The 14,336-nt window shown below is 36.8% G+C and overlaps 1 protein-coding gene across 9 annotated transcripts in view; it reads right to left on the bottom strand.

The window, feature by feature from the left end:
• The window catches only part of LOC111516433 (probable G-protein coupled receptor No18), a 231,794-nt gene that overhangs the window by 7,757 nt on the left and 209,701 nt on the right, over positions 1 to 14,336 (bottom strand). For all 9 annotated transcript variants that reach the window (XM_074172433.1, XM_074172438.1, XM_074172429.1 and 6 more), the window contains 3 exons: positions 7,293 to 7,578; positions 3,453 to 3,681; positions 336 to 522 (listed from right to left, as the gene is read on the bottom strand). In XM_074172433.1, coding sequence (XP_074028534.1) covers positions 336 to 522; positions 3,453 to 3,681; positions 7,293 to 7,566 — 690 coding nt within the window. In that variant the 5' untranslated portion in view covers positions 7,567 to 7,578. The remainder of the gene's footprint in view (positions 1 to 335; positions 523 to 3,452; positions 3,682 to 7,292; positions 7,579 to 14,336) is intronic.

The raw sequence follows: 14,336 nt of genomic DNA, 5'->3' as shown, positions 1-14,336 counted from the left end.
CTGGGTTTTTTCACATTTTGTCTTCAATCGAGGACCGCCTGCCCGGTACTGACGATGCCCATCGTCAGTACCGGGCAGGCGGTATATATATTATAGTTATTGTGATTCTTATATGATCAGAAATGATTATTGAATAACAAAATTAGTTAGCTCCCTAACTATTTTATTAAACGGGAACTGTTGAAAGCTAAGTTGCACTATATCGTTTACTTGAACTATACTTGTGAGAATTATGCTATGATGCTAACTTGGCTAGCGAAACGGGCATCAAGAGCGACAGTATATTTGTTCTGTTATAGGCAAAGTGTTTTCAATGAGCTGAAATTTCAACTTACTCGAGGATGAGCCGTATCAATATGTGCCAGCTGATCGTGTCGTTGAGCCACCACACACGAAATTTTCACATAAACATAAAGCATGACTATCATAGGAATGAAGAATGAACCCATCGCTGAAAAAATGACGTATCCTGGGTTCTTGTTGTACGCGCATGTTCCATCTGAATGACGATCGGGTTCATACCTGAAAAAAAAATTGGCAGATAATCTAGAATTAGATTCTTCAAACAGATAAGTTATTTCTATTCAAAATTACAAAAAATAATCTTGAAATAGTTTTGTGTTAGGAATCATACGTTAAAACGTAACACCTCGTTGATCCTTAGCCCGCACAAGTTTCGGCTTCTGAGGGTTGTCGTTCGTAGGGGTGCGACAGCTTGTTAACGAAAACACAGAACAGAACAGATTTTAAACAGACAGAAATGCTACAGGATACGCAAAGTTCATCACCTCAATGAAAGGAATTACGGAAGGAGAGTACGATTTGGGAAATGGTTAACACTGTCAGGTCCATCACGAACAGTTTCTGAGGGTGCAAGGGTCAGGCGGGAGGAAGGGAAAAGGTGGAGCTTGCAAGTAGCCGAGTAGATAATACAATATCGGTACAGAAGCAACTCGACAGTGGTGGTTTGCGGTTAGATTATTGCTGTTTCATTTCGGTTTAGTTCAGTTCGTAAAGTACAAGTTGTGCTTAGTATATACATCAAAAGACAAATAGAAGGTTATCGGACGATATGAATATGGAAAGCAAACATTGTTGGAGAGACGTTGGTCCTAAAAAAAGAATGAGTTTGAGTATAAGGCGAATTAGTGCACAAACAAGAATCGCTAGGCTATCCAAATGCTAGTAAGTAACAATTTTTGATTTTCAAAAAAATACTTTTGGGAACCGTAACTAGAATTTTATTGGAGAAGTGAAAAGTTTATTTACGCCGTACATAAAGTAACAATTTTACGCCTAGTTTATAAAGTTCAACTTTATGCACTAGGGCGTGAATTACACTTTTTGTACTCACAACATATCATTCATGTGTTCTATAAATATTGAATATGTGTCTTATTCTTTATGGTCCATTTCAGGTCCAAAACAAACAATGTAATGAATGAGTTACCTTTAATTTTGGAAAATAATAAGAATAACGATCCAAATATAGAAAATATATCTGCAGATCAATTGGAAAGCGATAACAGAGATATATCATCGTCAGATACGAATTCTGGTAAAGATACAAAAACCCAAATGGATGGTAAAACCAATGAGTGTAAAAAAAGAAATTTCAAAGACACTGAAAAAGAAATGATTTTGGTTGGGAAAAGAATTATAGATATCGATCATTTTTTCAATGCACTGAAAATAATTTCACTTCCAGAAAATCATGATCCCGGTACCGAATGCACTCTGCAAAATATTGTTGTTATTGATGAACGTCGTTCTGGATTCGCATCGACTATAAAATTGAAATGTAACATGTGCAATAGATATTACAATATAAAAACTAACTATGATGCCGAAGGAGTGAATGAACAAGCGGTTTTGGGGATCATGTCAATACGATTGGGATACAAACATGTTGAAAAGTTCGCAGCAACATTAGAAATTCGTTACGGATCCCATCGAACGTACGATAAATTTCACAATAGAGTTTGTGATAAGATAGAGGAGAAATCACAAGAAGTAATAAATGAAGCAATAGAAGAAGAAGAGTCTGGAAATATTATCAAAGGAATTCCATTTATTACCGTAAAATGCGATGGAAAAAATCTCTTCGTCCAAACCTTACATGCCCTTTTCTGAATATAATGAAACGAGCAGAAATCCTTTAAACATATCTGTAATCACACATTTTGATAAAGCGTACGTGTCTGTAGGCATACCCGGCAAAACCGGGCCTCTCACTCTTTAGACTTGGACATTGGGAAGTTGGAAATATTTGTAAAAAAATAATATGGACGGACGAATCAAAATTCATCAACAACGGTTGGTTTAACAGAAATATCCATTATAGGTGGAATAATACAAATGAACATTTATATAGGGAAACCAATTTCCAAGAGAGGCTTGGAATAAATATTTGGTTGGGAATTGTGGGAACAAACATCCTTGGCCCTTTCTTTTACGATGATAATTTGAGTAGTGAAATGTATCTTCATTTGTATTCAATGAATTCGATGGCTACTTAGATGAATTGCCACTGAATATCTGCCATGAAATACAATATTTTCAACAGGACGGTGCTCCTCCTCATAATGCTGCAATAGTAAGGGAACATTTAGATGCAATATTCCCAAGAAAATGGATTGGAAACAATGAACCAATTAACTGGCCAGCTCGATCTCCAGATTTTACTCTTTTAGATTTTTTTGTCTGAGGATACATAAAGGATAACGTTTTTTCAACGCCAAGTATCGACCATCTCAAACAAAAAACAAGAGATGCATTTATCAGTATCACACCTATAATGCTGGAAAATTGCCACAGAAATTGTCTGGACCGACAACTTATGTGCATTCAACAAAGAGGTCGTTAATTCGAGCATTTAATGTAGATTGCCATGTAGCTGTGATTTTCCGTATTGGTTTCATTTTTCCAAAAAGCTCATGATAATATAAATTGTTTTTCTGTTTGATTGTTGTCACTGATCATGGTGGTTATTTCAAATGATGCGTTTTAAACATATCGAATGTGATATACCCTTGAACCGTGAATTTATCGCTTTATTAATATCTGTAATAAAAAAGACAGGTCCGTATTTTGAAGAAAAGTTGATGGCGGCTATGTTGACACGAAACATTTTATTCAATATTGATAAATTATGAAATTATAAATTATTCCCAGGTACTGTCTTATTTATTCCATGCTAATAAATGGTCCGAAATGACTGAATTGATTGATGAATTTCATAACTGTCGGAAAAAATGTTCACTGAAATTGTTATATTCATAGTTTGTTTGCAGATTCATAGTTTGCAGAATATAAACTGCTGAATACTATAATTTTTTCAATCGCAGAGTATATATAAGAGTACTTCTTCATGCAAACTTCGTCCGATCTTGATACCTAGTCCCGTTCAAAAGTATACATTGAAATTGGTCCTTCGAGCCGGATTTACTCACCATCCAAATATAGGCGGACATGAAATGAGAGCGGAGCTCAACCAGACGACGAGAATCATGCTGAGCGCTAGTCTCTTGGAGCGCCGGTTTCTCGAATACCTCAACGGCTGTGTTACGGCCAAATATCTGTCAACGCTGATGGCGCATAGACTCAGAATAGACGCCGTGCACAGCATCACGTCGAGGTACAGCACGACGTCGCAGAAAAACCCGCCAAGTTGCCATGTACCTGCGGAAAAATATAATGCATGAATAATAATAGTAGCAATTTTTTCTTAAAAACACAATTGTATTCTTGCGGACGTTTCGAATTCAATTAAATTCTTCTTCAGGGCTCTGTAACAATGAATTTTTATAAATATACCTTCCACAAAACTTATACGATTATTATCGTTTCAATTTCACAAGAATTAATTCTTGTTCTTAATTGAATTACTCACCGAAAAGTAGTTTTTTCGTGATGATAATAGTACTATTTTAAAAACCATCAGACATTTTAGATGCATATTTACAAAATGAAAATAAAAAAACATTGCAACAACAAATTTCCGAGACAAGTCCAACACAAAACGACATGAAACAAACGAATGGCGTTATCTGTGATTCTGATAAGGTAGTGTCTGTTTTTTAATCAATGACAGAAAGAAAAATAATGAAAAAAGGGTGAATTATTCGGGTATTTTACGTATCAAATTGAAATATGCAGTATTAAGGCCATCGACATCTCTGATAGTGTTAACACTATCGCATTTGAGGATATGTAACATTTCGCTCAAAAGTCTTTTGGATATGTATGGTTGAACATTTAGAATAGTTAGATGATCAAAATCAAAAATGTGTCCATATTCTTTATCAAGTTCAACGAGAGCTGTGGGGTTTTTATATTCAGTTTCTTAGAGTCTCTCATGTGTTCTGAAACTCGTGTTTTAACATACAGCCCGGTTTGACCAACATAGAATTTGTGACAGCTTCCACAGTTCAATTTGTACACAATATTGGATTATATTTCTTGTGGTGTTTTAGTATTTTGTTTCTAAATATATCAAATACCCGGAAAAACCAGTTCAGCATATATATATATATTCTTTGTGTTGGATCTTCTCTAGGTTTATTGTTTCTAGGAGTGTGTATTGATTTGTTTAATATATTGAATGTTGGGTCTTGTGGTGTTTTGATTTGTACTTGTTCCTCGATAAATGATTTATGACTATTTAATTTATGGATGTTTAAGTTTTCCCAAATGTCCATGCGGTTTCCCTTATTGACTTGTTTTATGAGTTTTATGTTCTCTGGTAGGGGGCATTATGTTTGTTTTGTATGGCGTGTGTTGCGAGATTTGATTCATATACTTTTGGTTTATGTATGCCTTTTTGTGCTCATCGTACCTTTGGATCAGTTTTTTGCTGGTTTGGCCGATATAGAATTTGTTGCAGTCCCAGCATTGTATACTGTATATCCCGGTTTGGTCTTTGTTTTGTCGTTTTGAGAACTGCGTATCTCCAGATGTCGATTCAGCAAATCAGCATTGACATTGATCCATGTCACCTTGGGTAAGTGTACTTTATGATTTGTATTGTTGGCTTGTTGGACTATATTTTTGAAAAAGCGTAACATTGTTGAGGGCTATGTTGTACCTTCATTCCAATAAAATTGAGAATTTTCTACCTATGATTATTATGTCTATATAAATTCTACCATCTGAGTTAACCCCCATTTCGCGAGCCATTTGGGCCGCGAAAATATACTCGTATATACTGGTTTACTCTGAAAACAGATTTCCAGGAGAATAGTTCTGATTCTATTGTTGAAGGAGCTTTGTTTGAGCATTTTGAAGAAATTAGGGAGATGATTGTAAAGTCTGGCATACAATGGATTTTTGATAGACTTGTAGAGTTTTTACAGAGGTTTTATGAACAGATCTGCATTTCTTGTACCACGATGATGAATGTCCTGATGCCACGAATAAATTAATTTATTTTTATGGAATTCAAGTAATTGACTATATATAAATACCAATGGTAGTGGTATTCAACCTATTTCTTTGAAAAGCGTCTTACAGTGATCTCTATAATTGGCATTCATCTTTATTCTGACTGCTTTTTTCTGAAGTATGAAGATTTTTGTGGAGTGATAGGAACTACTCCACAAAACTATGCCATAAGTCATACGTGACTGGAACAAGGCAAAATATGCACTTCTCAGGGCATCAAAAGACAATACTTTGTCTGTTGAGAAGCAAATATATATATAAATAATGTCTCCACTAGAGGTGGGTTAAAGGGCACAACAGGAGTAAAGGTAATCGCATTGCCGACTCTTTAGCCAAGGAAGCGGCTGGACTAAGAATTTTAGGACCAAGTGGCACCCACGGCCTGATGACTTCGACAATTGCGGAACTAGTCAAAAGTTACACCCATGCTCAATCTCTAAAGAGATGGGATGAAATCAAAGGATGTAATCTTGCCAGGATCACCTTGGGCGACCCTGGGAAGCTGGCGCCGAAGAAATATCTGGCGATGACCAGGAAAAATCTACGCCTTACAGTAGGATTTCTGACTGGCCACTGTCAGCTAAGGAAACACCTACATAATATGGGGCTAGTGGACACACCTCTATGCAGGATGTGTGAACAGGAAGATGAGACTGTCAGGCATGTCCTGTGCGAGTGCCCGGAGTTATCGTCAATAAGAGAGTGTGTGTTCGGCGAGTCTTGGCCTACACCTGCCGATATAAAGGAGATGTCTCCCAGCGACCTGTCCACCTTCCTGGAAAGGACAGGATGGACGACGACCTAGGAGGACAACTCCTCGGGAGGATGTACAATGGGTCACATGTGGCCTAAGTGCGCGGGCTTACACTCACCCTCCCTACTCTACAGATACACAATGTCTCCACTATCCCCTCATCTTGAATATTTTGAAATGGAATCACACATAGTAGGTTGTGGTAAATGCTTGCGGAAAAACAACGACTTCTGCAGCTAATACCACGCTGGATATTGAATTATATCCGACAGACAGACCGGTTTTGAGGTGTTATCTCTTGTAAGTGCCAGAAAGGTGCTTTTGATTCATCTGTGAACCAACTGCTCTTAATATTTCCTTCTCCCGGAGGATCCAGTCCTCTCTACTCGGGAACAGTACCTTATAGTACCATGTTTACACTCAGCCCAATTGGACAGGGAAGTGGGAAGTAAATTCGCCAGCGCGAGAATGTAAACGGGTCCCTCGCGCTGCCACTGTTCATGCTGTTGTCATTGCCCAGTGCTCCCTCGATTGTCGGTTCTTCTGACGGAAGCCAAAGAACTGGCAGCGCGAATAGAAGTAAGTGTTTATATTCAGTCGTCTTGCTCGTTCAGTTGTTGATGCAAAAGCGCTTGTTTACATTTGGTAACCTGTCGTTCTATTACGATGAATTGATTACATCCACCATCTCCTTCGGCGACGGCATTTTTTTATTTGGATTCTCTTCGAAACACTTAAATAATTGTACATACACATCAAACATAGAGCTGTCGTCGCAACAACTTCTGTATCTGCCATCGCTGTCGGTAGAGAAGTAAAGACTTCCACAGAAGCATTTAGAGCAAGCCAGTGGGTAGCGCGAGTAGTAGCGGAAGTGGCTGAGTGTAAACGTGGCATAAAGGCAGTTCGTAGTTGACAGTTGGAGGCATAAAGTCAGAGGTCATTTCCAGATTGCTGTGACTTCCAGTGTCAACCAACAGTCTGTTGCAATCTTCATTGAATTGATTTATGCAATTGTGACTTTGTAGTTAGTTTTTGCGTGAAATATAACTGAATATGGTATGTTTTAGTGTGTGGTCCTCACAAGAAAACTTACCCATCAACGTGTAAACGACGTTGGGCGGCATCACGCAAACTGCAACCAGCCAATCAGCTACCGCCAAGGACATCACGAAACAGTTGGTGACCGTCCTCAGCCGCCTCGTCGTGATAACAGCTAAGATGACGAGGGTGTTGCCGAAGATGACGATCGCTATGACGATGCTCAGCAGAACGGCTAGAGTAATGTACTGGATGTTGTTGGTGCTGTCCACGAATGGGGAGGAGTGATTCACCGAGACTGAGGTGCTTGTGACTGTGTCGTTTGACATTCCGTGTCATTTCTGAAAAAAAAATGAAACAATGATTCGATAAAATATTACGAAGAAAATTAACAAACGTAATAGATGGAATGGCATATTTATATCTGAAGTTTTTTTTGTTGAGGACAAAACACAAGCACCACAGAAAAATCCTTAGGCTACTCTCAGAGCGGTGCCTGTGCGAAAGTAGCGGTTCCCATTGGGTTTGAATCACTGGTGTTGCAATCTGGCAACTGACAGCTCTATCGTAGAGTTGGACATTTTTGAGATTATACGTACGCAGAGCGTTTTGACAAAGGCGCGCTATTTGTGTTGTTTACAGTAACTTAAAAGATTCATCTTTCAATTCGTACATATGAATTGGGGCGTCAGTATATATAAAAAACAAACAATCAATATCGTTTACCATTTGAAAACTTAACAGTCATGTAAAATCTGTGTCTATCAAATTATCATTTATAAACTCTTGGTAACTATAATAGCACTTTCTAAGTAAAAAAATTTCAATTTTGTTTTGAAATACCTCATCATCGTCAATTTGTTTCAGCTGATTTGGTAACTTATTGTAAGAACTGATTACATTGTACCGTGGGGAGTTCTCATATAATGAGGTTCTGTGCTGTGGAATTCTTAAAGAACCTCCATGCCGTGTATTATGTTCGTGCTCAAAACACATTTCAAAATATAAATGGATATGAGGGTTAAAATCTTTTTTTCTATAAAAATTGGCCGACAACTATCCCTGAAATTTAAATTAAAAATAAGTCTAAGGATTCTTTTCTGAGCCACAAAAACTCTATTTAAGTCTCTTGCTCTTCCCCAAGCCATGATATTTAAACGAAGTCTAGAGTGAACCATTGCGTAGTAGATATTTAGTAAGCCTGCTTTATCTAAACTGGGCTTCATCTGCCGTATAGCATAAAAAGCTTTGTTCAGATTTGCACATACATGATTGATTGGTTTTGCCCAATTTAGGTTGGCGTCAAGATGAATACCCAGGAATTTAACTTCTGTGGACGTGTGCAAGTCTTCAATGTCGATAACGCTGTGGGGTCGCCATTTCCTGTAAAATTTCACAGCCACTGACTTCGAGGTGTTAAGGATTAGTTTGTTTCTCTGACACCAGAAGCTGAAATCATCGATCACGGTCTTCATGTTGGAAGCAAGTTGTTCAACAGTTGAACCTGATACATATAGGAGAAAGAATAGTGGTCCGATAACAGATCCTTGAGGTATACCAAGTTTTACGGCATGAGAATCAGAAAGTACATTATTACAAGAGACACACATAGTTCTTCCCGTCATGTAGGATTTGATCCAATTCATGATGTTAGATGAGAAATTACATTGTCTTATTTTTTTCAAAAGATCTTCATGGGGAATATTTTGAAAAACAATAAAGTGATTTTCGATGATTAATATTTGTTTTTGTTCTCTAATCCCGAATTATAAAAGGCAATCTGTCGTATAAGTTTTTAAATTGTCACCCTGTATGAGAATTGTAGACCAGTGTGAGTACTACTACTACCGATGAAGCTACAATGTTAGCAATACATGTATTGAATGAAAGTTTTAGTTGTGAAAATTACTCAATTATAATTATGGATACTGTCTAAGTGATCCATTTTTAAAATCACTTCCTGAACTTCATTCATAGCCCCCTGCACCAATGTTCTGGCGATCAAATAAAGAATATAATCACGTATATTTCAACTAACCTCTCCCTCAAAAACGACTCAACATTATTTTCCAATAAAACAGACAGCCAAAAACACGTGAGGGTGTGTCTGCGAATAATTGTGATCCAGGAATTTTTTGCTCTAGCGCTCCACATCGTAACAATAGTCAATGTCGACTGGATGTTGGCTGTTATGGATGGTCGTTGTAATGCAAATGCAAATAAGATTGACTACAACGGGTGGTGATGAGAAACAGAGGAATGGATAAATTGGATGACGTTGTCAACGAGGTCGAGTTCATCACGTCATGATTCAGGGGAGAGAATATACCAGAAATGAGAACTGTTTAGTGCTGGAAATTTCAGACAATATTTAGCATTTTGGTATACAGTGTGTCAAAGCCAAATGGGATAAATTCATTATTTCGGTGACAGTACATTATTTAACAAAATCCCGACAAATGTGAATTATAATTTGACATTACTCAACTTTAAAATGCCACCTCTACCTTCAAATCCTTCGGATGACAGGTACAACTCCCAATTTTTCAAATGGAAGTATAGGTTTGTGATATATCATTTGGAAGGTCTCTCCATTCTTTATTTAAAAATATTATCGCTTTCAAGTTTATAGCAACGATTGAGATAAAATAAATTGTAATCATGTGGCTACCGAAAATCGATAAAATACACTCAAAACATAATATATACTCAAAACTTATTTCATGTTGAGGTATTGATAATAAGAAAGTGAGTAAATAATTTCCGTGGCAACGTTAGTTTAGAACGCCGTGCCAACTCGTTTGGTATAATACAACTTAGTTGTCAGTATCTTGAGTTTAAAGTTCGTTAACTTCAAGTCTGACAAATGGTTGAATTAGCCGAAATGCATGAAATAACAGTTTTACACATGATTGGTTAGGGAGATAAAACTTGCACACAGTAGGAAGTAGCTCGCCTAGTTCATGAGGAATTTCCTAATTTAATGCCCATATCTCAAGGAATAATGAGCAAAATAGAGAAGCAGTTTCGCGAGCTGCCAATGCAATGAGTGGTGAACTCAAATTAGAAGTGATGTTCGAGTTTGAGGAAAATCCACATACATCGAATAGACAGGCATCCACTACATTCAATGTTAGCCATACATCGATAGTAAACATAATTAAAGAAAATAAAATGCATCCCTATAAAATAATACTTACTCAGGAGCTCATGGAAAACGATTTTATGATTTTTGTGAGCAAATGATGGACATGTTGGATAACAATATCACCCAATTTGAAGACGCTATGTTTTCTAATGAGTGTACTTTGTCTCTTAAAGGTCACGCTAATCGGTAAAATTGCCGCTACTGGTCAACGGAAAATCCCCACTGGATGAGAGAAGAACACACGCAATACCCTCAAAAGGGTAATATTTGGGTAGGGATTGTGGGAAACCATATCATTGGTCTTTTTTTCAAGAACACAGAGACTTCAACTTAGACGCAATGCCAGATGATAATGCGTCATGTGGTAAAAATGCCACTTATATAAGCTGGAACATCCAGAACCAAATCATTGATGCTTGTGACAAAGTAATAAAAAGTCACATAGTCAAAGATGTTGAAGATGCTACTTTTTAAGTGTGTTAGCTGATGGGAAAACAGACGTGTAGACTCGAGAACAGGTTTCACTGTCTGTGAGTATGTCTTTCATAACACGAAGGATGGTTATAAGATTAATGAAAAGGTTTTGCAGTTTGTGCCTCTAGAGTTAACGACTGGCGAGGTACTTGGAGAAACACTGTTGAGAGGCTTGAAGAGTGCAATCTTGAAATAAAAGATCTGAGAGGACAAGGATATGATGGCGCATCATCCATGAGCGAAAAGGTCAAAGATGCTCAAGCTGTTGTGCAGAACCTTTGTCCGAAGGCAGTATATTATGTACACTGCGCGCCACACAGCCTTAACTTAGCCATTACAAATGCTGCAGAGGTCAGAACTATCAGAAATTGTTTTGGCACTACTGAAAAAGTATGGTCTCTTTTCAATACACCAAAGAGGCAAAATGTTCTCCAGAAGAAAATTGAAACCCTAGCACCAAAAACTCAAACAGCTATGCCCAACCAGATGGGTTCAAATACATGATGCTGTCCTCGTCATGAAGGAGCTGTACAACCCTATCATTTCATCCTTCAGGGGCCGATGTCCTTTTGACAGCTATATGTCAGTCAGAGTATATTGTAGCTCTAGTATCTGCTGAAAAGCTACTCAACTACACTTTGATATTGTGTCAAAGCTACACAGTCAAGTGATGCGGATCTCCGGGCTGCTTTGAACTAGGCTGACTATGTAGTTCGAAGTCTGAAGTCACTGAGAGAAAAAGCTGATGAAGAGTTTTCAGTCTTGTTTCAAGAGGCACAAAAAATGGCCGAATTGAATGAAACTACAATTAGTGTTCCAAGGATTATTGGGAGGAAGACACATACAGAAGCAGTGTCTCAGCCGAAAGCATAGAACAATTTTATAGAATTATCGTATTCATCCCCTGGATTGAAAGTTTTATTTCCTACATCGAAGAACGTCTCTCAAAGCACAAGAACATTTTGAAAGGGTGTCACTGCTTGCTTCATACTTATCCAGAGAATAGTGAAGAAAGTAAAGACATGAAAGAGGGTTTTTTGAAGTTGATTGAAGTTTATGAAGAAGATTTGGAAAACAACAGCTTAAACGTGTTGATGGCAGAAATAGAAGTTTGGCAAGCTTTTCTCCAACAAAACAAGGCACACCACGTCAATGCAATTGATTTTGTAAATATTTGTGATAAAACAATCTTTCCAAACATCCATATCCCACTCAAGACTTTCATCACTATACCTGTATCGACCAGCACAGCAGAGCGCTCCTTTTCCACTCTTCGAAGAATCAAGATATACCTAAGAAACACGTTGTCTGAGAGTAGGCTAGCTAAATGGCTTAGCCAATCTTAATATCCACAGGGAAATTCCAGTTGACACAGGCAGTGTATTATCCGTACTGACGAAGACTCAAAGAAGACTCAATTTTGTTTTGTAAGACAGCTGATATAAAAAGATGTCGTCAAAAGAAAAACTAAAATCTTGTTTTATCTGCTGGATTTTATTATTCATTCCTATAGTCCTTACTCAAAACTTACATTCAAAGAGCTAAAGTAAACTTAATATTAAATCACGTTAATACGTAGCACTTATCAAACCTGAATTCCTAGTCACAGGACGGAAGATCTCTGTTCCTGAACGAAAGACCAGGGACACCTGTTAGGAAAGTTTACAATCTATGAAAGCCTTTTGGTAATGAGGGTAATAACTTTCATATTTGTGGTGATGTATGGTCTGCATGCCGCTTCGAAGCATTATACAAATTAAGCAATAAATTAAATTTTCTTGTAGCGGTCCAAAATAAATTGCTTCGGTGGATAACACCGTAAAGGTACTTGAGGTTATATAAGGAATATATATCCTTGATGTGTAATTATGTTTCCACACTGGAAAACAGAAAATGTTGTTGGTGGAATCTAATAGAATTTTCGGACAGTTTCATGAAAATTTCAGGATTAGAAAGAAGTACAGAGTGAGTCAACAAGATTCCCTCGGTCCATTGCTGTCGGAGGAAATTGCAAAATTTTTTTGCGGTCATATCGATAAATACTATCTGTTAAAATTATTTTCTCGCATGAACACGTCATTCGATTCCATATATTTTCAGCTCTCAAAGGAAATTTTGTTTTCGAATTTCCTCTGCGGCATTGCCAAGTTTTTCCAGAAAAACCTATTTTGCAGACAATACTTTTTCAATTCACCACCCACGTGTCTACAGTAATTAAGTGGATTTTTTCAGGAATAGTCAGTCTATATCACTATGATAACTTCGGGAATCTCAACTTTCGGAAACAATATATAGGGTGCTCGGTAAAACCGGTCAAGTTTCATTCATTTTCAAACACACATAATTCAACTTTTTCAAATGGAACACCCTCTATTTTTTCATTTGTATGAAATGTTTCAACATTCCACTTCATTTTCATCACAGGTATAATACACGAAAAACAGATATTTTACAAATTATACCAAGTTTTAGTAATTGTTGTAACCACAAAAAAATTTATTTTCTTACGTTCACTCACTCAAATTTGTTTCTCGAATATTCAAACTATAATTCGTTCAGTATTGTCTAAGAGTTAAAGTATTTCAAGAAAGCAAACATGTCGTTACATCAAAGAAAGCAACATATTCGTCTTAAGCAAATAGCACTGCAATTCACCCACAAAATCATTGAGATATGTCTACCCTCTATATCCCTTGAGGACGCCGCTAACGAGCCATTAAAATAGGGATATGCGCCAAAGAACGCGAAAACACCGACAAAGAATGCGAAAATACCGCCAAAAGAACCGCTCGATGTTTTTTCTGATATTACGTTTGAGATAATATTAATAGGCGTCGGACTGGGGGTATTAATATAAATTTTCTATTGATATATTCTGCATGATGAGAAGATAATTAAAATATGGTGAAAACTAATTTTGTGTAAATATTTTATTTTGGGAAGGGCATATTATATTTAAAATAGTTTTTTATTATTTAGAATTGTTACATTCTACAGATCTATAAAATAATCAGAATATTGAATTTACAAATAAATACAAATGTAGAAAGGACAAAAAGTTACTTCATTTGATAAATTAGCTTTTTGGAAACAAAATCAAATTTGTCATTAACTTGAATTTAAAAAATTTCGCATATTAAAAGAAATATGTATCATCTGGTGACGTTTTAAAGACAGTATCCATTTTCTTTATCCAACCCATTTAAATCAAAACATTACAATTTGTAGTTATGATTCGTCTTTTGATGTAAATGAATTTGATGTTATTATTATCATTGACACTGATAATATCAAATTGATTGTCGGTGTGATAATGAAGATGGATAAAGTATTCGAAACATCACCAGATAAGTATACAAATAGAATAGATTTCCGCGGTTAAAAATTCTAATTTCGAGTTGAACCGCGTTCAAAATGTTGCGTTGTTCGACGTTTCGGCTTCGACTTTCACATTTTCAGGAAGTAGAAACGTATGGC

This window comes from Leptinotarsa decemlineata, unplaced genomic scaffold (assembly GCF_025532065.1).
Source record: "Leptinotarsa decemlineata unplaced genomic scaffold, Ldec_3_MD MMD2_P_RNA_scaffold_12, whole genome shotgun sequence".
In the NCBI taxonomy this organism is placed as follows: Eukaryota; Metazoa; Arthropoda; class Insecta; order Coleoptera; family Chrysomelidae; genus Leptinotarsa; species Leptinotarsa decemlineata.
This window is presented reverse-complemented; position numbering and strand designations above follow the sequence as displayed.